The sequence below is a fragment of the Phoxinus phoxinus genome, assembly GCF_949152265.1.
Source record: "Phoxinus phoxinus genome assembly, chromosome: 20".
Lineage (NCBI taxonomy): Eukaryota > Metazoa > Chordata > Actinopteri > Cypriniformes > Leuciscidae > Phoxinus > Phoxinus phoxinus.
In genome coordinates this window covers 12,580,354-12,605,079 of record NC_136895.1, presented here as the reverse complement: position 1 = coordinate 12,605,079, position 24,726 = coordinate 12,580,354, and the positions used below count along the sequence as shown (strand labels likewise).

General features: G+C 39.1%; 2 protein-coding genes and 1 long non-coding RNA gene across 3 annotated transcripts in view; 2 read left to right on the top strand and 1 right to left on the bottom strand.

Moving 5' to 3' along the window:
* The first annotated feature begins 174 nt into the window (after window positions 1-174).
* aars2 (alanyl-tRNA synthetase 2, mitochondrial (putative)) lies at window positions 175-12,497 on the top strand. The gene is made up of 22 exons (XM_079592323.1): window positions 175-472; window positions 794-982; window positions 1,436-1,581; window positions 1,662-1,853; window positions 2,548-2,692; window positions 2,783-2,928; window positions 3,002-3,110; window positions 3,193-3,231; window positions 4,508-4,622; window positions 4,824-4,951; window positions 5,052-5,196; window positions 6,249-6,418; window positions 6,506-6,619; window positions 6,706-6,846; window positions 6,925-7,062; window positions 9,659-9,762; window positions 10,264-10,372; window positions 10,443-10,568; window positions 10,658-10,768; window positions 10,852-10,935; window positions 11,809-11,922; window positions 12,004-12,497. The coding sequence occupies exons 1-22, from the start codon at window positions 215-217 to the stop codon at window positions 12,184-12,186; spliced, it is 3,006 nt and encodes a 1,001-aa protein (XP_079448449.1). The 5' UTR covers window positions 175-214; the 3' UTR covers window positions 12,187-12,497.
* A 3,991-nt stretch (window positions 12,498-16,488) lies between these two features.
* LOC306987809 (beta-1,3-galactosyltransferase 5-like) lies at window positions 16,489-19,839 on the top strand. The gene is made up of 2 exons (XM_079592389.1): window positions 16,489-16,557; window positions 18,600-19,839. Exons 1-2 carry the CDS (start codon window positions 16,508-16,510, stop codon window positions 19,711-19,713), a joined length of 1,164 nt encoding a protein of 387 aa, XP_079448515.1. The 5' UTR covers window positions 16,489-16,507; the 3' UTR covers window positions 19,714-19,839.
* Window positions 18,074-24,726, bottom strand: part of LOC306987829 — a 35,087-nt gene continuing 28,434 nt past the window's right edge. The window contains exon 4 of the long non-coding RNA XR_013795258.1: window positions 18,074-19,104. This is a non-coding gene — a long non-coding RNA (uncharacterized lncRNA). The remainder of the gene's footprint in view (window positions 19,105-24,726) is intronic.

Below are 24,726 nucleotides of genomic sequence, written 5' to 3'. Positions count from 1 at the left end.
TTATTTTCCAGCTAAAGTATTAAAGTATAACATATTACACAAATCTCATGGTTAAGATGAATATTGTGTAGATATTTTTCTGCAAATTATAATAATAATATATTTATATAGAAATATAATTTGAATATATTTCTTTATTGTCATGTTTAGCTTCAGTTTCGTTTCATTCTCGTCGCTGATTGGACGCTGCTGTTTGACGCTGTGACTCGGCAAGATGGCTGCGCGCATGGTGTTGGGGAAACAGCTCCACTGTGCACTTTTAAATGCAAAATTATGCACTTTATTGACGGGAATAAGAACATGCTCGGCCCTTTCCTACTCAAGAGCTCATGAAGAATTCACATCTAAAAGAGTACGGCGGAAGTTTATCGACTTTTTCAAGGAAGGTTATGAACACCGAGTGGTGCCGTCCTCCTCAGTGCGTCCGAGAGGAGACCCGAGTCTTCTGTTCGTCAATGCAGGAATGAACCAGGTACTCAAAATCAATAGTGACTCATGCAAGATATTAAAAATATAACACCGAATAGCCATGTCAAATTGCAATGGCACGGCTATGTTTTTTGACACGTTTTTTTGGAAAATGTAGAGCTTACTCCTTAAAAAATAAAAATAAAGCAAAAAACTAGATGAATAATATAAACTTTAAAGTTATATATTCTCATTTATTTTATATAATATTTTTTAAAGTGCATTTGATTTTTAAAGTGTGTTTAAGTGTTTTTGGGGGCCCTGTCTTCTGTAATCATTTTGATATGAGGTTATCATGGTCTGTGACTGTTGTGTTGTCCCATAGTTCAAGCCAATTCTCCTGGGCTGTGCGGACCCCCGCAGTGAGATGGCATCATACAGCCGGGTGGTGAACAGTCAGAAGTGTGTCCGCGCCGGAGGCAAACACAACGACCTGGAGGATGTGGGGAAGGACATGTACCATCACACCTTCTTCGAGATGCTGGGGAACTGGTCGTTTGGTGATTACTTCAAGGTTTGGTCAATAATTTCGCTTTTATATATATATATATATATATATATATATATATATATATAAACCCTAAAAAAAATCATGAATATTTCATGAATATGTTTATTATGCAAGAGGTTTATTTAAGATGTTATGTGAATTGCATTTTACAGAGCCCCAAAGGGAAGTAGTGATGGAAAAAATACGAGATAGGGGAAAAACTTGGCATTCTCTCTCAAAAAAATTGCATTTTCTTGCAAAAGTATTGGTGCCTGAAAAAACGTTGCGTTCTTGCGCAAAAATATTGTGTTCCCCTGAAAAACGTTGTGTTCTTTCTCAAAAGCATCACAATCCCAGAGAAAAAGAAAAAGCCTGATATTTTTTCCCTCACACCATTTTTTCCCCATCACTATATCCAGTTATGGGCTCTGTAGCATCTTCATGTATTTTTGAATAAATTAATGATTCACTATCCAGGTGGAAGCCTGTGCAATGGCCTGGCGTCTTTTAACGGAAGAGTACGGCATTCCTGCGGAGCGCTTGTATGTCTCGTACTTCTCTGGGGACGTGGCCAATGGTCTCCCTGCCGACGAGGAAACACGGCGAATCTGGCTCAGCATAGGGTACGTTCAAAGCAGTGCAAAGCAAAACTGACGAGTTTTCTGTTGGAGATTCACTGGGTTGTTGTGACATTCCCGTGCAGAGTGCAGCCGGATCACGTGTTGCCGTTTGGAATGAAGGATAATTTCTGGGAAATGGGCGAGACGGGTCCGTGTGGCCCCTGCACGGAGATTCACTATGATCATGTTGGGAATCGGAACGCCGCCTCGCTGGTCAATGCAGACAGTCCCGATGTGGTGGAAATCTGGAATCTAGTTTTTATGCAGTATAACAGGTTAGAATTTCACTTCCAGTGTTATTTTACATATATATATATATATATATATATATATATATATATATATATATATATATATGCTATAGTTGTATATAATTGTATTTTTTATTAATACTTTTAATTAGCTTTTACTTCTATATAATTTTTTTTATATATATTTTGTAATTTAATTAAATATCATGTTCATATATATATATATATATATATATATATATCTGAACATGATATTTAATTAAATTACAAAATATATATAAAAAAAATTATTTATATATATTAATAATAATAATAAAAAATGTGCAGTGAAGGCTTGTTCTGTGGGGATAGGATGGTTCACTCTGAAGATATGATCAAAATTATAATAAAAAGACTTTAAAAAAAAATATAGGTTTAGTTTATTTTTATTTCAGTTTTAGTTTTTATTTACTTCCAGTTAGTAATTTTAGTGTTTCCTTCAGCGTCAAGTTATTTCAGTTAGTTAGTTGCCAAGGCAACATTTCCAAGTGGATTGTTTTCATCTAATATTTATCATTCATTTCAGCTCTATTTCAATTAACAAGAATATTTTAAATAGATTTAGTTAACAATAAAAACATTGGTTCCATCCTGGTGTCTCCATTTATTTGTGGAATAATGTGTTAGTAAGTTAACACACATTGTGAGGATTTGAAAATGGACACTCTTTATATTACAGGGAGGGCAATGGTAGCCTGCGAGCTCTGCCCCAGTGCAGCGTGGATACTGGGATGGGTTTAGAGCGACTGGTGACCGTACTGCAGGGAAAACGCTCCAACTATGACACAGATCTTTTCACGCCTCTATTGTCCGCCATCCACCAGGTCTCTAACCTTCATTGAACCTTTTAAAAGAATAATATTCCAGGTTCAGTATAAATGAAGCCACATTATCTCTATTGTTTGTGCATGTAGTGCTCTAAGGCTCCTGCATATCAGGGCAGGACTGGAGAGGCCGATGCGGGTCAGGTGGACATGGCCTATCGGGTCGTGGCGGACCACATTCGAACGATCTGCGTGTGTATCGCTGACGGAGTTTATCCAGGCATGACGGGCGCTGAGTGAGTTTCACTTCATCGAAGTATGCAGGGTAATTTAACATGCAATTTCTGAAATATGCCGTCTTTGTGAAAGGCTGGTGTTAAGACGTATCTTGAGACGTGCCGTAAGGTTTTCTACAGAAGTGCTGCAGGCCCCCGAGGGTACGCTGGCAAGCCTGGTGCCCACTGTAGCTCATACACTGGTGAGATGTCCGTCAGTTTATTACGGTCATCACTGCATTGTGTCTTAAGTTTTATATTCCCGCTCTCTTCTCTTTTTCTTAGGGTGATGCTTATCCTGAGCTGAACACAGAGTCTGAGAGGGTAAGCATGTTACAAAACACCTTAGTATTACGTTTCTTGCAAAACGATACACTACTGTGATACTTTTTTTTAGTTTTTTTTTAGCAAGGATGAATTAAATTGTTCAAAATTGACAGAAATAACTTTCTATCCTGAAAAAATGCATCACAGTTTCCACAAAATTGTTTCCAACATAAATGTAAATAAGAAATGTTTCAAAATCCGCGTATTAGACTGATTTCTGAAAGATCATGTGACTCTGAAGACTGGAATAATGCTGAAAATTTAGCTTTACATCGCAAAAATAACTTGCATTCTAAAATATATGAAAATATATTATGACAGTATCTGTAATAATATTTCACAATATTACTGTTTTTGCTGTATTTTTATCAAATAAATGCAGCCTTGGTGAACGGTAGGGTATTACCATGTTCTAAAAAGCAATTCAAGTGAATCTTTAAAAACACTAATAATTTAAAGGTGCACTTGGTAACTTTTTCAACTTAATAAATCCGTTTAGAAATCATTTGGATGGTTAATCTGTTCTGGTGAGAATGGTTTCTTTCCCCGCTCCCCCCAGCGTTCCCAGGTGGAAAACCAGCCTTGCAACATTGGGACTAACGTCCCGGTAAGTTGAAAATAGGAAGTCTCGTGAGAAGCGAGAACGAGCGAGAAACACAAACTGCTTTACGGAATACAAAATGTATATGTCAATGTTAAATGATTCTGTGTATGATGTATTACCCACCTCGGTAGACATAGCTCCACACGATAAAGTTGGTGCGTCTGGGACTCATTTGTTCACCACACCGCCTCCGACCATAACAAAAGCACATGAGCAGGGGTAGAAATGGGGAGGAGTGTGCTGGCGCGCCGCAAGTGACTTTACGACAGTGATGTGAAAAATATATGCACCGCAGCTGTAGGGGGAGCTCGTTGAGAAAATCAGCAAAGCGGTGGCTAGAGTTACAGAGTGCCGCTTTAATAACACTGTTAAATGTAATATTAAGCAAATCTCAAAATGATGCTTACATTTATTTGTAGCATTTGAAACAATCATTTTAATATCAGCCATTATCATTTATCGGCCATAATATGAAAATAGTTAATGGTTTATCTGCATTAGCCTACATTTTTATATTGGCGAAACCGTAATTCTGAGGTTAATGTATATATATCAGTGTATCGTGGCATTTTTTTTTTTTACCTAGAAAACCTGCCGTGCCAAGTGCAGGAACTGAATTTTGTTTTCTACCCTTGATAAATTTGTAAAACATACGTTCTTCCTCTGTAGATCATGGATCTCATTAATCAAAATGAAGCCCAGTTCCTGTCGTCGCTGAAGCAGGGCAGGAGGATGATTGACAGGACTCTCAGCAATATGAACGAAGACTCTGCTGTTTTTCCAGGTAAACCCACAAAGCGGTGTAATTCGCTTTATTCCCTTTATTATCTGTGCAGGCTCTGTAATATTTAGTGTATTTCATTGGCACTTTTATCCCAAGCAACTTGTTCAAGGGCATAATGATAGTTGCAATGTCTCTTGTAAGATTTAAACTCTTCTTTTCTAATTTCTGTGTATTTGATTTGTTGTTGTATCTATTAACCAGCCTCGGTTGCCTGGTCGCTACATCGTAACCTAGGCTTCCCTCTCGATCTCATTGGTTTGATGCTGGAGGAGAGGGGCAAGATGGTTGATAAAAAAGAAATGGAGGTGCTTGAAGATGAATATGAGAAGGTACTTGTATTAGCATGTGGCTTTCTTTAATCCAGCATCTGATTTATTGATTTATCCGTTATAGTGGATTTATGGATTAACTTGGGTTTTTTGTTCTCAGTTGAGGTTTCAATCGGAGGAGGATGATGGAGATAGGGCGGACCAGCTGGATATTCATAGCCTGGCGGAGCTACAAAGCCGAGGAGTTCCTCACACAGACGGCTCGATGAAATACTGTTACAGTCTGGGGTCTGATGGACAATATGGTACTTGAGTGAAAAGATCATTGGAGTTTGTAAGGCAGTTAAATCATTAAAACTGTGTCCTGACCAGACTTGACACTAAAAATGTATATCATGAAGAAAGCAACACACTAAAGAACACAAAAATGACTCAGAATACATTAGCAACCACATAGCAACATTCTAAAGAACACTCAGAACACCAAAAACACACAAAACACCTTAAGAACTGCATAGTAACATGTTTAACACCCCAATAACCACACAGCATCCACTAAAATCGGTTAAAAGACCTTAGCAACCCCAAAGTAACATTCTTAAAACACTCAGAACACCTCAGTAACCACACAACAACACACTACAACTGTCAAAAGACCGAATATCAACTGCATAGCAACATTCTAAAACACGCTCAGAACACCGTAGTAACCGCAAAGCAACACACAGAAAATACACACATCACCTCAATAACCACAGAGCAAAACACTTAAAATACCTTAGCAACTGCATAGCAACTTTCTAAAAACACTCAGAACACCTCAGCAACTGCATACCAACATTCTGAAAAAACACTCAGAACACCTCAGCAACTGCATAGCAACATTCTGAAAAAACACTCAGAACACCTCAGCAACTGCATAGCAACATTCTAAACAAAGAACACTTCAATAACCACACAGCAAAACACTAAAAACTGTTAAAACACCATAGCAACTGCATAGCAACATTCTAAAAACAACACACATTTGAATACTGAACACTAACAACCGAATATCAACATTCTAAAAACACTTGAGCATCACTTAACACCTAAACAACTGCATAGCAACATGTTAAAAAACAATCAGAACACAATATCAACCACATAGCAACATGCTAGAATACACTCTGCATAGCTACCAGTGAGATTTCAGTGTTGGCTGGTATAACATTTCAATGCATTTCAGTTGATTAGGACAAAAACTTGAGTTATTATGGAAGTAATTGGATTTATTGCCTGTCGCTTTATTACATCACACCAGGTTGGGGACACGGTAAAAGACTGAACAATGATTCTGACTCTTCTCCTCTCTCAGTGTTTGAGCCTTATAGAGCGTCAGTCCTGGCGCTCTACTGTGAGGGGTCTTTGGTTTCAGAGGTGCGAGAGGGTCAGCGCTGTGGTGTGATTCTGGACCGGACCAGCTTTTATGCAGAGCAGGGAGGGCAGGCGCACGACCAGGGTTACTTCACCAAGGATGGATTACAGGTTATTGATCACATCCCATCTCGTCTTATTGTTATGTATTTGATAAGCAGACAGGATTAAGTAACTAATTGCGGTTATGCTTTTCAGGATGTGCTGTTCCCTGTGAATTGTGTCCGTCTGACTGGGGGTTACGTGGTACATCAAGTCACGGCAGCAGAGACTTTGAGAACTGGGGACCAAGTGCATCTTCATGTGGATGAGGTGGGAGTAGTAGGAATTAAAGTACCATCAGTCATGTTATGCATCATGCAGATACCTTTTGGTAAGTGTTGCATTTCCAACTGTAGGCTCGGCGTCTGGGCTGCATGGTGAAGCACACTGCCACACACGTGTTGAACTTCGCCCTGCGAGAGCTGCTAGGTCCCTCTGTTAGACAGCGAGGGTCACACTGCACTGCCAGCCGCCTCCGATTCGACTTCAGTGTGAAGGTACAATGGCTGTGTGGCTGCCTTCAGGGATTTAATGATTTCCAAAATGGCTAATACGTGTTATGCGCTTGTATAAAGGGCTCCCTGAGTATATCTGAGCTACAGCAAGTTGAGGAGTTGGTCCAGGACATCATCCGTCGAAATGCAGAGGTGTACATAGAAGAGGTCCCTCTGTCCAGAGCTAAACAGATTCCAGGTCTGAGAACTATAGATGAGGTAAATAAGGATGGCTTGATTCCCACTTTTTTATTTCCGATACTGGAACCTTGAGTCAATGCCGATGTCAGTCCAATACCAGTATAAAATTATATTTTATTGCGCAAAACTATTTTTGCTCCAATATAGTGCATGGAAATGTTTATGGTGCTTTCATAATACTTTTTTCGAGCTTTACAGTAACAACCATAATGCACAGTATCAGATTTCAACCAGTCCCATTTGACCTTAACCTATCTGACAAAGTAACAGATTAGCACATCCCTAGAGGTAACAAATGTATTTTGAAGGTGTAAGACAGCGGTGTCTGATTCTGCTCCTGGAGAGCAACATCCTGCCTCAACACACTTGTCTGGAGGCTCCTAGTGATCCTGAAGACCTTGATTAGCTGGTTCAGGTGTGTTTAAGTAGGATTGGAGATAAACGGCGAAGCATAGTGGCCCTCTAGGAGCAGGATTGGACAGCCCAGATGTAAGATAAAAGGATTATGACTTTCCACCCCAGAACTTCCTATTCTTTGGGGGGAACGGGGCCAGAACTTTGGCCCCACACCATGTTGGTGGAAACGGGGGTGTATGTAATGGCGCTTTTCCACTCATACCTGCAAACTCAGAAGGTCTGAAAAAAAGTGACACATTACATTTATTGTGTTAATAAATGTATAGTTGTTTTACCTCAAGAAAATGTTGTGTTTTTGAATTATTTTCTTCAAAAACTTCTTCACTGAACATAAAACAACCTTAATAAAGCTGATCTAGTGTTAATAATATAATTTTTTTTGTCTTTTGGCCTGGGCAAGCCTTTCAAGGGCCCGTTTTACTTTAGAATGTCTCTAAAATTTCCAAACCCATATACTCCGTCCCGGATAAAACATCTATTAACCTGTAGGCTGTAAATATATTGATTTTAAAGTTTGAACATATGTACAGATACAGATTTAACTACTGTGACTTAAAAATTCTTAAAATAAATAAAACCACTTTTCCTAAAGTAGAACACAGTCTTCTTTTCAATTAATGATATATGCATTCTTTATAACTACTTGCATACATCATTTTTTATTCTTTCAAGCAGACATATTTAAATGAATTAAATATAATTAATCCTTAAAGCTATTAACGAGCAGTGAATGCTTTTCTTTTTCTTTTGTTGCTTGATCAATAGTAAGGACACAGACCGCATTAGGTTTAACGTATTACCCACTGTCACTTTAAGACATCGGATCATTTCCAATGACATGCGGATCCAGAATTGCACATCCGACAGGCCTACACACTCACAACTGTTTAAGATATAACCGACATAATTTACCTGAATACTCTCCAAAACCGACATTTAGACATAATGTTGTGTGTATTTGTCCATTCAGACACGAAACAGAGCTCAATTCAGTACTCGCGCGCTGTATAGGTGTCTATGGCTGCACGCTTCGGGTCGGGTGTGTGCGTGCATGCGCATAAAAAGATGAGACATGATGATGAGACATCGTTACAGTTTGTGCGCATCTACCACCAACGCAGGACATCAGTTCTGAATGGATCGCTTCCCAAATCGTCAATATCTAACATTTTCGTCTAGTTTATTTGTTGCCGAAAATGTCAATAGATTTTCGTCATTCTAAACTAGTTTTTATAATTTACTTCATCGTCTCGTTTTCGTCTGTGAAAAATGTCGTTGATGAAAATTATGAAAATTATTCGTCAACGAAATTAACACTAATGCAGTGGAGGAGATAGCCTTGCCAATTCTTCACATTGAACTAACATTGTAGGCTAACAGTAACAACACAATTTGCTGATCTCACGTTAGCTGACTAGCCGACAAGCTTACTTACTTACCAATATAACGTTAATGTTAAACATGTTAACTAACAACAACGTTAGAGAAAACAATTATATTGTTGACAGATAACAGGACTTAACTCAAAAGTAATCAGTGTCCAAAGCATGAATTCATCCGCGGGAAAGCTCACGAGGATGACATTTTCCCATTCAAAACGGCGATTTTCGCCGAAAAGCGACTAGTTTGCAGGTATGTCACGCTTTGGCGCTTTTCCACTGCATGGTACGGTAAGGTACGGCTCGCTTTAAATGGTACCACCTCTGTTGAGGTTCAAAGCGTAACGTACTGGTACTAAAATGTGACGTGAAAACACTGCAGATCACTGATTGGTCAGACAGAATCGTCACTACCAGCAGCGCCATTGTATTTGCGCGACACGAGACACCAAACCCGCTAGATTTAAATAGCCAGTAACAGCCACCGCTGTAGCACCTGTGTTTAAACTACTTGCTTGAAGAAAAAAAAACTTCCAAAAAAAGAAATGGCTGAATCATGGTCAGTGGACGAAGTGCAGACGGTGGTTGCTGAGGAGCGGATAAACTATAACGATCAGTCTATAATCCCACCCACTTTGAAGCGGTACTAACTGCAGTGGAAAAGCAAACCGAGCTAAAGCGAACTGAGCCGTGCCGTGCCATGTCGTACCACGTAGTGGAAAAGCGAGCCGGACCGCGCCGTGCCGCGCCGCGCCGTACCGAGCTGTACCATGCAGTGGAAAAGTGCCATAAGGTATTGACCATGTTGTTTGTTTCAGGTGTATCCGGATCCAGTGCGAGTGGTGTCCGTGGCTATGCCCATTTCGGATCTGCTTACCTCAGACAACACTGGACAAGCTTCAGTGGAGCTTTGCTGTGGCACGTAAGGTTCTTTTGAAACTGCTGGAACTATTTGGACCAGGGCTAGACATCCCTGCTCCTGGAGGGCTGCTACTTCCTGCAGACTTCAATTCCAACTTTTCACCTGCATGTTATTTTTTTAAATAATCTTGAACACCTTGATTGGCTGGTTCAGATGTCTAGGATTGGCACTAAACTCTGCAGGATAGCCCTCCAGGATCAGGGTTGGTTATCGCTGCTTTGGGCGAACCACTTATACATCTGATATCTGGCTTAATCTAAGCCCTGTTTGGGGAACTGGGCCTTTATGTAATATATCTTATTCTGTCATGTTCTTTCATCTTGTAGGGCTAAATGTTTTAAATGCAGAAATTAGTTTGACTGTTGCTAAGTAACTTGAAAAAAATGGTCTTAGAATCCAACAATATCGTGTCTACAAAGTCTGAAAAGAATTGTGATATGATATTTTGCCATATCACCCACCCCTAAGCCAAGCTCACCAATATGTTGTTGCTTTTATCAGGCATTTATTGAGGACGGGAGCAATTGGAGACTTCGTCATTGTGTCTGAGCGACAGATGGTGAAAGGCATTAGCCGTATCATTGCTGTTACTGGAGATGAAGCCAAAAAGGTTCGAAAAACGAAATCTACCATTGGGCCGCAGTTCAGTTTCTGTGATGCTAACTGTTCCTGTGACCCAGGCTCGTGAGGCTGGCCAAGCCATGCAGGAGGAGTTGGGGTCTTTGGTGGCACGCGTAGAGGTTGCAAGCGTCCCGTCTATACCAGCAGCTCAGAAACTCTCCAAAGAGATCGGCCTCCTAATGAATGTACGTAACTCCATAACCTCTCGTCTTCATTGGAAAGTCTGTTAATGATGTATGAATTTCAATCGTCTATATCGTGTTATGTGTTTTAGGTGGTTGATAACACACCAATCCCACAATGGCAGAGACGAGAGTTGCAGACTCGCTTGAAAGCGATGCAGAAGAGCAGCAACACCGCCATCAGAAAATTGGAGATCACAGAGGTAGAAACGTCTACAGGTTGTCTTGCTAGTTGTTCATATTATATGTTGTTTAGGCATATGGCTTATTGTTTCTTCTGCTTCAGGCTGCTTTGAAAGCCAAAGAGCTGCTGGACAAACACTCTAATACAACTGTGCTGGTGGACTTGATCCAGACGGACTCGATATCGGTATGTTTTGGGATGAACTTTGACGATTATATTTGTAGGGCCCTATAATTTCCGCGATCACAGAATTGCGGACGGAATCGCGGAATTGGCGCGGAATCTAGTGTTAACGCGGAATTTCGCAGAATTTACATATTTGGAATGAAATTCTGTAGTACCGGTAACCATGCAAACTTTACTGTTTAATTCGAGAAAAACTATCGTCATATCATACACCGACACAGAAACAGAAACTCAAAGATATTCTCGGCAACCCGTCAAAATAAAAGTTTGACAGAAATAATAATATTAGGCTACTGCATGTTGTACAGTAGTAATGTGTGCATAGAGAAGGTTGCTTATTTTTCACTTGATCTTTTTATAAGCAATATAAGTTTAAACAGCATGTAGCCTTCAATGCTTATATCTATTATTTACTTATGATTACCGTCATAAATAATAAAGTCATTGAATTGAATTAAAAAATGTTTTTTTCAAATAGTTAAATAAAATAGAAAAATAGTTGCAACAGATTTTGCTGTGGTACCGAAATTGGTACCGAGAACCGTAAAAGGTATCGGTACCGACTACTGTAATTTTGGTATAGTGACATCCCTAATTACCTCAATAAATTTAAGGTCATTCCTATTTTATTTGTGTACATTTTAATCATTAACATTAAAAGCACACTTTTGACGACTAAAATAACAGTAATGGGTTAATAAAAATGAATTCCCAAAAATTTAAACGGAAAGAATGGAATTGGCAAAAATTTAAACGGAAAAAACGGAATTTGGGAAAAAATAAAACGGAATTTGGGAAAAAATTTAACGGATTTCATAGGGCCCTATATTTGTATCAAATGTATATAATAGGTATACATGTTATCATGTTTAGGTGCTGATGAAGACTGTGCTCAAGCTGAGCAAGAGCAGTCCAGATTCCCTGGTCATGTTGTTTGCTCAACTGCAGCAGTCAGGGAAGGTGATTTTTGCCTGCCAAGTACCCAAGGTACAGCACACACACACAAAAAATCACACAACTACAGTATAACCACACAGGTGTGAGATTGCTTTCATACTGTCTTCCTAGGGCACTGCTAGTGTTTCAGCGATCGAATGGGCTCTTCATGTGTGCGCACGCTTGGAAGGAAATGCAGATGGCTCAAACGAGGTTGCTAAAGGTGTGGGAAATGCAACCAAAATCTCAGATGTTACAGAGGTCCTGCATTTGGCTGAAGAATTTGCTCACAACAAAATCAGAAATGCATCCTGAACAAACTAATCTTGGATAATCATTAACACAGTACCAGCGTACCACAATGGACATGCTTCCTCAAAATTAGTACTTTTTTTTGATGACCCCGTTCCTTTGTTTTAAAAGGGTAGGGCATATACTATATATGTTTGGTTTTGATATTAAGTATATTATTCGGATTAATATTGAATAAGTTATTCCTCTGTTTTGGGGTACACTTTGTATAGTAGGTTTGGTGCAAGAAAAAAAATTTAATTCAAGAAATGGCATTGCTCTGTAAAATATTTAATTGTAAATACAAAAAAATGAATATATAATTAATTTATCTAATGTGTCTGATTGTTGTGTCAGTAATATAATAATGCATGTGATAAAAGCATCGTTCACTGTGTTAGTGTTAGAGCGCCGCCCTGCTGGCTAGAATCTTCTATTATTCTTCGTCTGAGAATCACAGTATTCAGTCACCAGAGGGAGACAAAAAATGCTTTACAGTTTTTCTCAGTCGCTTTGGTGCATTTCTCACATCACTATTTACATTTGCACAACAGTTAATGCAGTTCTCAAAACAATTAGTACAAACTGCAAAACCTAGTTGATAACCTGCAAAAGCGTGTCACTTGCTCAAAACGGATAGCTCATTCCTCAAAAGCAAGTATTCATTTCAATGAAAGTGTCAGTGTCATCAAGATGAAAAGTCTTGACACCATTGCTTATGAACAAGATAGTCAAATGGCTGTGTCATGTTTTCATTATGACAGTTTACTCTGTAAATGTATTCTAATGCAAAAAAGTCAGATATTGGTGACACTACCTGAAAATATTCAAGACGGCATTACTATTTGCACAGCCATTTGAAAAATACAGTAAAGTTACACATTACTGTATTTAGTGAGGTAACTGAGTACAAGACACTGAACGTTTCACATTTTTACTGCATATGCTCTTTGCAAAAGAAAAAATACACCCTTATTTACAACAAACATAAACTCCCTTTGGGTAGAGCTTTGCACAACTGTAAACAATATTGCAGTACATATTGGAACTGAACATACAATATACATAGTACTGTAATCATTCATGCACATCCAGACGTTCCTCTCTGTCTGGCCACATAATTTCATTCCCCTCTCATTCTCAGGGATTATGTCCCTGTAAAGAGTGTCTAACAAAGTCAGCAGATGTTGTGTGTTGTATGGAGCAAGACTGGGGATATGCCATTTACACCTGTTCTCCCGATGAAATGTTTGAATAATTGAATTTACAGTGGTTCTCCCAACATTTGGCTGCACCCTTCGACCAGCCTAAGCCGTTGTGAGGCCGTGATTGACAACATTTTTTACTCCTGTTGTACCCCTAACATTTGTACCACAATTGATCCACAATTGTACCCCTGATTTCATCAGGGATCCGCCTATGTACTTGGCCTCTTCTTCCCCTTCCCCTTCCCCTTCCCCGTCCTGCACCCGCACTCGCACCCTCACCCTCACCCTCACCCGCACCCTCACCCGCACCCTCACCCGCACCCTCACCCTCACCCGCACCCTCACCCTCACCCTCACCCGCACCCGCACCCGCACCCTCACCCGCACCCTCACCCTCACCCTCACCCTCACCCCTCTTCCACGAGGCTGGCCTTCCATTTCTGTGTCACAGTATTGTAGAAATGGTACACACTATGTCCTGCTTGGTTCATATATGCTTGTAAAGTGGGGGTTTATGGGATTCAGCTCTGACAGTGATTGTAGAGAAGTGGCTTATCATTGGTTGCAACTAATGCTTCACACACCCCTTCGCATCAGTGAAAGTTGAGATTCACCTAAGATAAATTGTTCAATTTAGGAGACATTTTCAAAAATGATTTAAAAAAATGTGTAAAATTTGCTTGACAGATTTTGACAACTAGTTCAACATTTTTGTATGTAATGACTCAAGCAATGAAAGGAGGACTATTCGTTTTATATGGAATGACTATTCAGCATTCACATTATAAGTATAGTTAATTTTGACTGACATGACATAAGCAAATGATAATGTTAGAAAACAGCAGAGTTGTATGAAAGCAATTGATGCATGTCCAAAAGCATTTGCAATTTGTTGGAAGGAATGAGAAACTGCTACTATGATGTGCACAAATGACTAAATGTTGTGGAGGTTGAACTAACTGTTGTGCAAATGTAAATAGTGATGTGAGAAATGCACCAAAGCGACTGAGAAAAACTGTAAGAACTCACCCACAAAATGATGTCGAAATAAACTGAACTTACCTCAAATTCCTATTTGAAATAACCGTCTCCTTACACTTTGTGGACAGTCAGTGTTTTCCCGGATGCTTGCAGTTCTACCGGTTCTACCCTTGTGCTTTCATTGACTCGTGTGTGATAGCTATATCTAGTCTCAGCCTCAGACGTCACGCCCACGGAACGAGCGAGACTAGGCTATATCTAATGTTCATTCTGTGTATGACTTAGCCTACGGAAATTAACCATAGTTTTATTATAGTAAAACTGTAGAAACCATGTTTTGGTTGTAGGCCTATGTTTTTTTTTTTTTTTTTTTTTTTTTTTGCGGATTGATTGCCATTTTTATAACCACCGTTTTACTACAAGTACACTTTGGTTAGTGTAGCAAAACCACGGTTAATTTGTATTTATTAACTACAACAAAAACAATATTTTTTTTATTATTATTTGTAGAACCATTTAAAACCATGGTTAATTTTCGTAAGAATTTATATGCACAAAAATGCTAATTCATTTTCCTTTGTAATCATTTAGAAATTATTCAAGAATGTGGTGTTATTCCATTTACTGAGATTGTGTGTGCGGCGTGTTGTGTTTCGGTCAGAGACAGTATGGGTTGCGGCTCTGATTGGTTCCCCAAGGCCAACCATTTGTTTAACAAACAACAGCACTAACTTACAACTCGAGAGACAACAGGTGCGTTCCATTCGACCGTAAGTGGACTGCGAAGTGGACTTCACAGGGTATTCCGGCTTAAATGAGATTCCAATCCGAAGGGAGCGAACATCAGTTCGAAGGGCACTGCGCACGGCATAGGGAAGAATAAGGGAACGGCATAGGTAAGAATAAGGGAACGGCATAGGTAAGAATAAGGGAACGGCATAGGGAATAAGGGAACATCGATACATCGCTTACATGAAGTGGAGCGATGATCGCCCAACTGTCATTGCGCGGCAATGCGCGTCCCACCGTCATCATCACCAGTCAGAACGGCTGTGCGCGGGAAGGCGCACGAGACCGCTATGCAATTATATGACCATGATTAAAAACACATAGCCTATATACACATAGTTAACCAAATAAAAGTTTATTTTCAATATAAACTTGAAAAGTTTATAAATATATTAATATAATATAAATATAAATTATATTATTATAATGGGGGGGGGGGTGACATGTGACATTTAATTTGACAACATTTTAAGGATGTGTAGTGCAAATATCTTTATATTATATAATTATACTTCCTTTTTAGTTAACTTTCTTTCCAGTGCAAAACAATAGTACATAAAAAAACTGCTAATAAAGAAAATATAAAATATATATTTTATATATATTACCTGTTTTTTTTTATGTATTATTGTTTTGCACTGGAAAGGAAATATTGCACTCAAATAATGCATTCAAGCAATACAACACCTGTATATGCACAAGGAAAATGGCTAATGTAGTTTTTCACCACAAATTCTGCTGTTAAACACAATTAAGTTGAAATTATGCAGGTTGAAGGGTTCAAGAGAAGCAAATATTATATATATATGCACAAGGAAAATCTCACAGAAACAAATAAACCTCCAGACTAAGCACATTGTGCAGCTATTTCCCATTCAATTCTATATTTTTGTGCTCTTTTTCGCCGGCTGCTTGGAAGTAACGTTAGTCATTTTTTACATTTCCCGCTGTTGTCACTTGTCATCATCGTTGCTACGATACATGACTCACAATGACTGAAACGACCATAGACAGTATATAAACGGAAACGACCAATTAAAAGGGCATTATCTGATGATGTTCCAAGATGTTAAAAACGCGACGCTGATCATAGACAAACGGGGAGAAATTAGTATCTACCGCACGCACCGTCTGTTTTTTTTCTTATCATAGCCTACAAATGTCTTCGTTCATAGTCTGACATATATTAGAAGCTATGTGTGTGTCTGTCACGGATTTGCACTGAATTGATTCTCAAAAATACGGAACAAAGTGCGTTCCGTATCGGTTCAATACGGAACAAGACTTTTATGTGTCAAATACGGGACGATTCCGTATTATACGGAACGGTTGGCAACCCTATGGGCTACCTATCTACTAACATTTTAATGTCTTTAGTTTCTACCAATTGGAAAAACATCAAGATGACCCACCTGAGGTATGTGTATTCAGAAAAGGTTGTGTACGTTTTATATAGCATATTAGACACAAAATAGCCTATAGTTGTAAATTGTCATATAGGCTACTCAAAACCATTTTTGAAGGTATTGTCTCAGTCTTAAGGACTGTCTGGACATTGTCTGATTTATTTGTTACCATAATGTGATTGGATGTAAAACTTACTGCTTCAAATGAAATCAATAACTTATTTTTTTATTTATTTTTTTGTCAAATCAGAAATTAACGGGGGATTGTGTGATAAATGCCAGCAAAATGAATAGGCTACTTAATTCCCACAAAATGTAAGAAATGATTGCAAAAAAGTACTTTATATAAAAACAAGATATAATTAAGCAATATCACAAGGGAGCTGTTTTCACAAATATGAGCACGATTGCAAACGTTATAGGCTATTTTTTATAGGCGTGATTGGGCAGAAATTGCTAAACTTCAACAATTATCCTCAATTCCCAAATGATAAAAATAAATAAAATGCAATTAAAAGGAAAGGTGATGTGACAGTGGTAAACTGTGAAACTAGTGTGTAGCAGCCATCAAAATGTGTTTATACAAAATAAAATTAAGTTGTTCAGTGAAAACATTGGAATCCTTTTCTTTGTACTCCTGCCAGTTAAATAAACTTGAAAGAGAATGAACAGATCACAGTTTTTGTTATTGCACTTTTATTCTTGATTTGGGGTTGTATGTGCGTGTGTAATCTTGATCTTGCAGTTTAGTTAGAAGCACATACCTCTGTGAGGGAGAGACTGGTTGAAAGAATAGCGCCAGAGCAACATTTTTTTCATTTGTTTGTTTGTTTTTGCCATCAATATAGTTCAGGTTCCAGATCTTTTGTTTTTTAAAGCAGAATGTCTGGCTCTAGTGATGAGTCATACATTTTAATAACCCCATCGTCTTCCCATTAATTCAAGTCCAACTAAAAACATTCAAGTTAAACTAAAACCATTCAAGTTAAACTAAAACCATTCTTTCAAGTTAAATGAACACCATTGGTTGTAGTTGGTTTTACATGGTTGATTTTACTGGGTTTCATTTGTTCCTGTTTTGTTAAGATTACTTGTTTTAATCACATGGAACCACTGTCCATGAATGAATCATATTCAGTCAAATAGCTATTGTTTGAGTGCATGAAAGAACAATTCTGTATGAGTAATTTAGCAGTTTTATGTTAATCAAACAGCAAATAGTCACCATAAAAACATGGAATCTGTGGAAAGTTCCACTTATCATAGTATTGGAAGGAGATTCAGAGTGTTGCATCACAAATGCAGTCATTTCGATGCACAGCTCCACTATGAGAAGATGAACTATGCAGAAAAAAAACTGATGCATGTTACAGTACTTCATTTATATGCAGTCATGACATTTAGAAGCATGGAAGAGGTATGGCCTGCTTTTTTTGGCTGTGTGCTTTTCATTCATGCTATAAAATCAACACTTTCATGAACAACATGCAGTAACTAGTCCCAATAGCCAAAACAATTATGAGTATTCAATCACAAAAATGATTTTTAATAGTTTTAGTCATAGTTAACAATAACAAGTGGAAACGATGCCTGGGTCTATATCAATTATACACAACTGACCAAAGTGCATGAAGGTAAAGATGACCTATGTTTCCCAAAAAATGCATATTTCTAAAACGTATGTTATGATGTAGATTACTACGATTACATTCAGCACACATTCTGAAAGAGGCTCTGGTCAGACAGGGAAAACCAGCATGTTCACTTTTGTACAGCTTCATAAAACATATTTGAATGTCAAATACATACAAAAACTGCACAGACAAATGGTAATTTGTGTGTGTTTGATATTAATTCCAATATCAAACAATTTGACATTTTATTAGAATGGTGTTATTGTCACTGGCTGTGTGTGTCTGTCTGGCGCTAAAACATTGCATGGAAAAAGTAGTGCTACTCAATCTTTCGAAATAATTAGGACTGATTGTGGCAAAAACTAATCCAAGGGAGATTATTGAATATTTGAATGTTTCTCTTTCTCCTTCTTCTTCAGATGCGGTTTGACTCCGGATAGAGCTTTAATGCGTCACATTAAAACAAGATTTGTTCTGATGCTCACAATTACATTATCATTGTCTACCATGGCTTATATCTATTTCTCTTGCAAGCAAGTTACGCACCATTACACAATGTTTAATGTTGTAAATCAGACTCAGTCCTATACTGAGGGCTTGTCTGGCAAACATTTGTTCTGGAAAATCATGCAAACACCTACAGCACTGAACAAACCCACTTTATCCGTTATCACCAAACCCATTTCAGTGCATTATCATGTAGCTCATCCAAGCAACTATCATTTCATTCTGGATGAACCTGATAAATGTCAGCAGAATCCGTTCCTGGTCTTGATGGTCCCTGTGGCGCCCCATCAGTTAGAAGCTCGTAACGCCATCCGGAGCACGTGGGGGAATGAGAGCACAGTCCAGGGAAAAGCAGTGATGACTCTGTTCTTGGTGGGTTTGACTGGAGGATCCGACTCTGAAAAAGCTCAACAGCAGCTGGAGGAAGAGAGCCGACAACACAGAGACTTAGTGCAGAGCAACTTTGTGGACTCGTACTTCAACCTGACCATAAAGACGATGGTGATCATGGACTGGTTGGCCACTCGTTGCCCTCAAGCCAATTTCAGTATGAAGGTCGATTCTGACATGTACTTAAACATGGACAACTTGATGACGCTCCTACTGGCACCCAACACACCCAGACAGAACTACATCACTGGTTTTTTGATGTTGAACCAGCATGTCATCAGAAACAAAATATCTAAATATTACGTCTCAGAGGAGCTGTACCCCGAACCGAGATACCCCACATATGTGCTGGGAGTAGGATATGTTTTCTCCAATGACCTTCCCAAAAAAATAGTTGAGGCTTCCAAGGACGTGAAGCCCTTTAACATAGAGGACGCATATGTGGGCACTTGTCTGAAATGGTTGGGCATTAAACCCTCCCGCGCACCAGATCCTTCTCAGTTTCGGACCTTTATGAAGGATTCTAAAAGTCACGACCTTTCCAAGGTCATTACAACAATTGCGAGGTCACCGAAGCAGATAATAGAGTTCTGGCAAAGTGTTGCAAAAAATATCCCACTGACATTTTTGTCTTGATACCCCCTAAGAAATGTTCATTTACAAATTATAAACATGCTCAATTTAAAGTGGTGAATTCAAATCATTATGTGTTGCAATTTCAACTTATTTTTGTATAAATGTACACAAAAGGGGCCGTATTTACAAAACATTTTATCTTACCCCTAAGGGCCCTGCACACTGAGTCCGACATTTTCGTGGGCGTTTTTTCGTATTCGTCATCCTAAAAATTCGTCACGCACAGAAACCTTGCACACCGAGTCCGATGCCTATTAATTAATCCGGGTGGAATGTTGTGTCCCTCCCAAGCGATTCAAAGTTTACTTCAGGATGTCAGTGGCTCAGTTTGATGCTTTGCTAGCGATACTAGAGCCACATATTAAAAAGACCACCAATTTCCGTGAACCAATTGATCCTGAACAGTTCTGGATTTTGGCGTTCGCTTTGACTGTGGCTCTGAATGGTCAAAACATCTCTCAAAATGCTTGCTACGGATGCGAAAAACGCAGAAAATTCAACCCGATACGTTTTTTTTTTATGACGGATGAAAGTTTCGGAGGACCGCTTTGACAGTCGTAGGCAATTCTTTTTTTTTACCGTGCAAACATTTTGGACGAGAATTTCAGACAGTGTGCCCTTTTAAGCCAAAATGCTTGTCTGAAATTTTTGCGTCTGCATTGTTCCTTAGCATGCATTTTAAGAGGTGTTTTGACCATTCTGAACTAAAAAACGCATACAAAAATTTCGGACTCATTGCCCAGACAGCAAGCCAACATTGAATAAACATTGATTTTCCATCTGAATCATCATTATGGTTGATATTGAAATTTCAATGCAAAATAAATGTTGAATCACCATTAATATATCGATGAAACCTGACGTTATTAATGTTGATGGTAACAACATTGGAACAACATTGATCTATAGTTATCTTTATGATTGATTAAGCATTGATATTTGGTTTACCGGGCGATTGCCAATGTGTTGAAAAGTCATTGATTTAGAGTTGACCGGGAAACGACCTGTGGTTGAAAAGTCATCGACATATCGTTGACCGGGAAATATGATTGAAAATCCATCGATTTTTGGATGACCGGGAGATCAACGGGTGGTAGACCAACGAACTGCTCCGGACACCGCTCATTTCTGGACCCGGACCGATACGACGATCAGGTAAGCTTGCTTAATGTTCGATATTGTACTACTAAATCAAATAATGTTACTCGTTAACATGGTTATTTACTCGTTAACATGACGCAGTGCTGCAGACATTGAAATAGATTTTATTAGAATGTCTCCACGATCTGCTTTTGAAGAAATATGATATACAGCGCACATTCAGTTCTGTCGCCTCCGTACCATACAACTCGATCGACGTAGCTATACATTCACATCACACGTTAACGCAGCGGCAGTTACACTCACAGAACACTGCACTTATTCGTGCACTTAATCACAAAAGTGTATTATTTGCTCGTGCTTTAAAGCTTTGCCGGTTATACATTTAATTGGCGTTTTGTTCTGACATGCACTTTTTCTGAGCGCGTAGGCCTAGCGGCAACTGAATTTATTTCCAAGTGTGCAAATATGTGGGTGTTCTCTGTTTAACTTAAAGGCTCATTTTTTGCATTGTACTTGTATTTTCTGTTTTAGACGCTCTACGGCAGATGGGGACAGCCGGCGTCACCTAATTTAACTTTACTGGCTGTGCAAAAGTGGCTGTTCAGCGCAAGACCGAGCAGGAGTGAGTGGACGACACCATTCAGACGTCAGAGGACCATGAACTGTAAATTGGCTAAAGAGGACAAATAATGAAATAAGGCTAATAAAATGAATTTGTTTTTACCTTAAACGTTGTGGTGTGGTCAGTGTTTTATAGGCTATAGGCAGCTTTCAAATGTTTCCTCACTTTTTAACATCCTGGTTGTAGATAAAGCAGGATATTCATAGGCTATTTAATATAGGGCATTAATTTCGTATGCATAGCAATCATTTTCTATGGCTTAATAACGATTGAAATTCAATTGAAATCACGTTGATCCTTAGTTCAGTTGAAATTTCAACATTGTTTCAATATTCCTGATAATTGAAATACCATTGAAATTACGTTGATATATGGATGGGATTTCAATGTTGTTTCAATATTAAAACAGGGTGCAAAATGATGTAGAATCACCATCAGAGTTCGACGTTGATTCAATGACTTAACGTTGACAACGGAATGTTGATTTAACATAGTTTCAATGACTGTTTGCTATCTGGGTGTGCAGCTATAGGGACCCCAGACAGCATTTACATCTGTGCCAGATCCGTTTTCGAATCAGCAGATTCGCGTAGCAGTCGCACTCACTATGCAGATCTGCACCAACTCTGCGCCAGACTTGTCTGTAGCTTCGACTGTGACAGTCCGTCCGGCGGGTGCGGCGCCGATCCGGGGCAGCTGCGCAGACCAGACGCGCCACATCTGAATTGAGTCCGTCCGGCGGGTGTGGGCCGGATTCGCGCGAGCTGCGCAGACCGGACGCGCCTCAACTAACGGAACGCTTTTTTTCCTTCATAAACCCGCAACTCTATCTGACAGGCATACGAGTGGAAGACTGCAGGCTGCACCGGCTTTGTGATTATTGGTAAGTCTATTATTACAAGTAAAATGTAGTAAGTGCATTATAAAAGTAAACTCGTGTTGATGTTATAGTCTGTTAAATATTTATATTAAACAAAAAGTTGACAAAAGTTTACACTGACATTCTGACAACCTAAAACGTGTCAGACAAGCTAGCTAACGTTAGGCTACGGTTAGCCGGTAGTATGTTCTTTTAGTTTTAAACATCCACAACTAATGTGAATAGGAGGCTTTAAGTTTGAATCGGTGATCACTGTCACTGATCATGACACACTGTCAAACAGCGCCTGATTGCTGGATTTTTTGCCGACAGTAGCCTATAGCCAAATCAATAAAGGACAATAAAAAAATAATAAAAAAATTCAGTGAGATGGCAACCAAGGCCATAATGGCTCGTAAGTATGCCTCTCACTCAGTCTTTACCTAGGCTATATCACCACTCTCTCATTCATTTTAGTCACATAATCACATTTATTATTATTTATGTGTGGAAGCATTTTATGTCATGTAATAAAGTAATGTAATCTTTGAATATTAAATCTAATATTTTACTCTTTGTTTCTTTGCTTTGTGTGCTTTTTGTACGTTTTACAGGAGCAGTGAGGAAGAATCGCATGTCTGACAAAGCCACCGACACTGAGACGGAGATGCTGTTAAATCAATCAGGGGCCGTATTCACAAAGAATTTTAAGGCTAAAAGTAGCTCCTAACTGGAGAATTTAGGAGCAACTCCTAAAAATAATGGGCGTGTCACTCCTAACTTTAGGACTCCTAATTTTTTTCACTAAGAGTAATTCACGAAGCATTTTAGCCCTAAAAGTAGCACCTAAGTCTGGGACAGCTTAAAAGAAGTCGAGAGGACTCCTAACTCACTAAGACCTATTCACAAAGGATCTTAAAATCGCCGCGCGTCACAGTGTGTTGGAGACACTCAATGACACGGAGTTATTACAAAGATACCGCCTTAACCGTGAGGGAATACTGATTGTTGTGGATCTTGTGAGGGATGCAATAACAGCGCCAACTAATCGCAACAACCCAATCAATGCCGAATTGAAATGTATGATAACACTTCGCTACCTGGCAACGGGGAAAATGCAATTGTGTAATACACTCTGTAGACCCCATATTATTCGACAGTTCATAAGTTTTCCTTTGGACATTCGCCAACTCCAAAGAAACAAAGCCAGCTTTATGGATATTGCCGGTGTGGTCGGTGCTATAGACGGGACACATATTAAAATAATGCACCACGTCAGGATGAGGACGTGTTTGTGAATAGAAAGAAAACCCACTCAATACCCAGATTGTGTTCGATGCAAACTTCACAATTCTCGATGTTGTATCCGTATCCCAGTGCCGAATTTCCCTTTTATTACGTTTTTTTTTTTCAGCACCAACTGGGCCAGCAGCAGTGACTGATCCTGCGTCCAGTTGGGCTTTCTTTTCCGTTTTGGCGAGTTCATAATCCACCGTCATTCAACTATTACATTACTTCAATAGGAGCAACATTTCCTTGCTTTAAGTAGTCTATTTAGGCTAATAGGATGTCAATTAACCAAGCAAGTGTTAATGCAAGTGTCGTTTTTCATTATTAGGCAAGTGGCGGTTTTCATTAGGGTATTATGGTGCGTTCACACCGGACGCGAATAGCGCGTCAGGCGCGAGTGATTTCAATGTTAAGTCAATGCAAAGACGCGTAACACGCGTTTTACGCGCGTAACGCGTCTTTGCATTGACTTAACATTGGAATCACTCGCGCCTGACGCGCTATTCGCGTCCGGTGTGAACGCACCATTAGGCTACCTAGATTTAATTTAATTGAATTCACAACTTTTCTCTCTCTCTCTCTGCCTTTTTAGAATTACACTTCACTGGGGCCTGCACAAACATGTCATGCATTTCGATGACATTATTATTATTATTTTGTGTAGGACACAGACATATTTAGATGTCGTAATGTGTTATGGTTCGCATGATGGCCCTGTCATCTAACAGCCAATCACCGTGATCATTGCGAGGAAGCTCGTGCATGAGAATTGACGTGATCCATAGCAACGAAGACTCACTCTTAGTTTAGGAGTTGTCATTTTTCCTTACTAAGAGTAGGTCTGAAAGGCGTTGTGAATAACTTTTAAGAGAACACTCCTAGCTAAAATCTTTTAGTGCGATTTAGGAGTACTCCTAGTGTTAAGATAAAATTCTTTGTGAATACGGCCCCAGATGGTTTAATCTGGCTTGTGACTGCCGGGGTGGCACCCAATTAATGAGCAGTAAATATGTGCAGTGTTCTCATTAGGTTTTACTTGGTTAACATTGATCTTTAACCATATTATTTATCATATTACCATATCTCACTTGATTGTATTGGTATGTATTGTTTGTTTGTTTTTGTGCATCTGGATTCA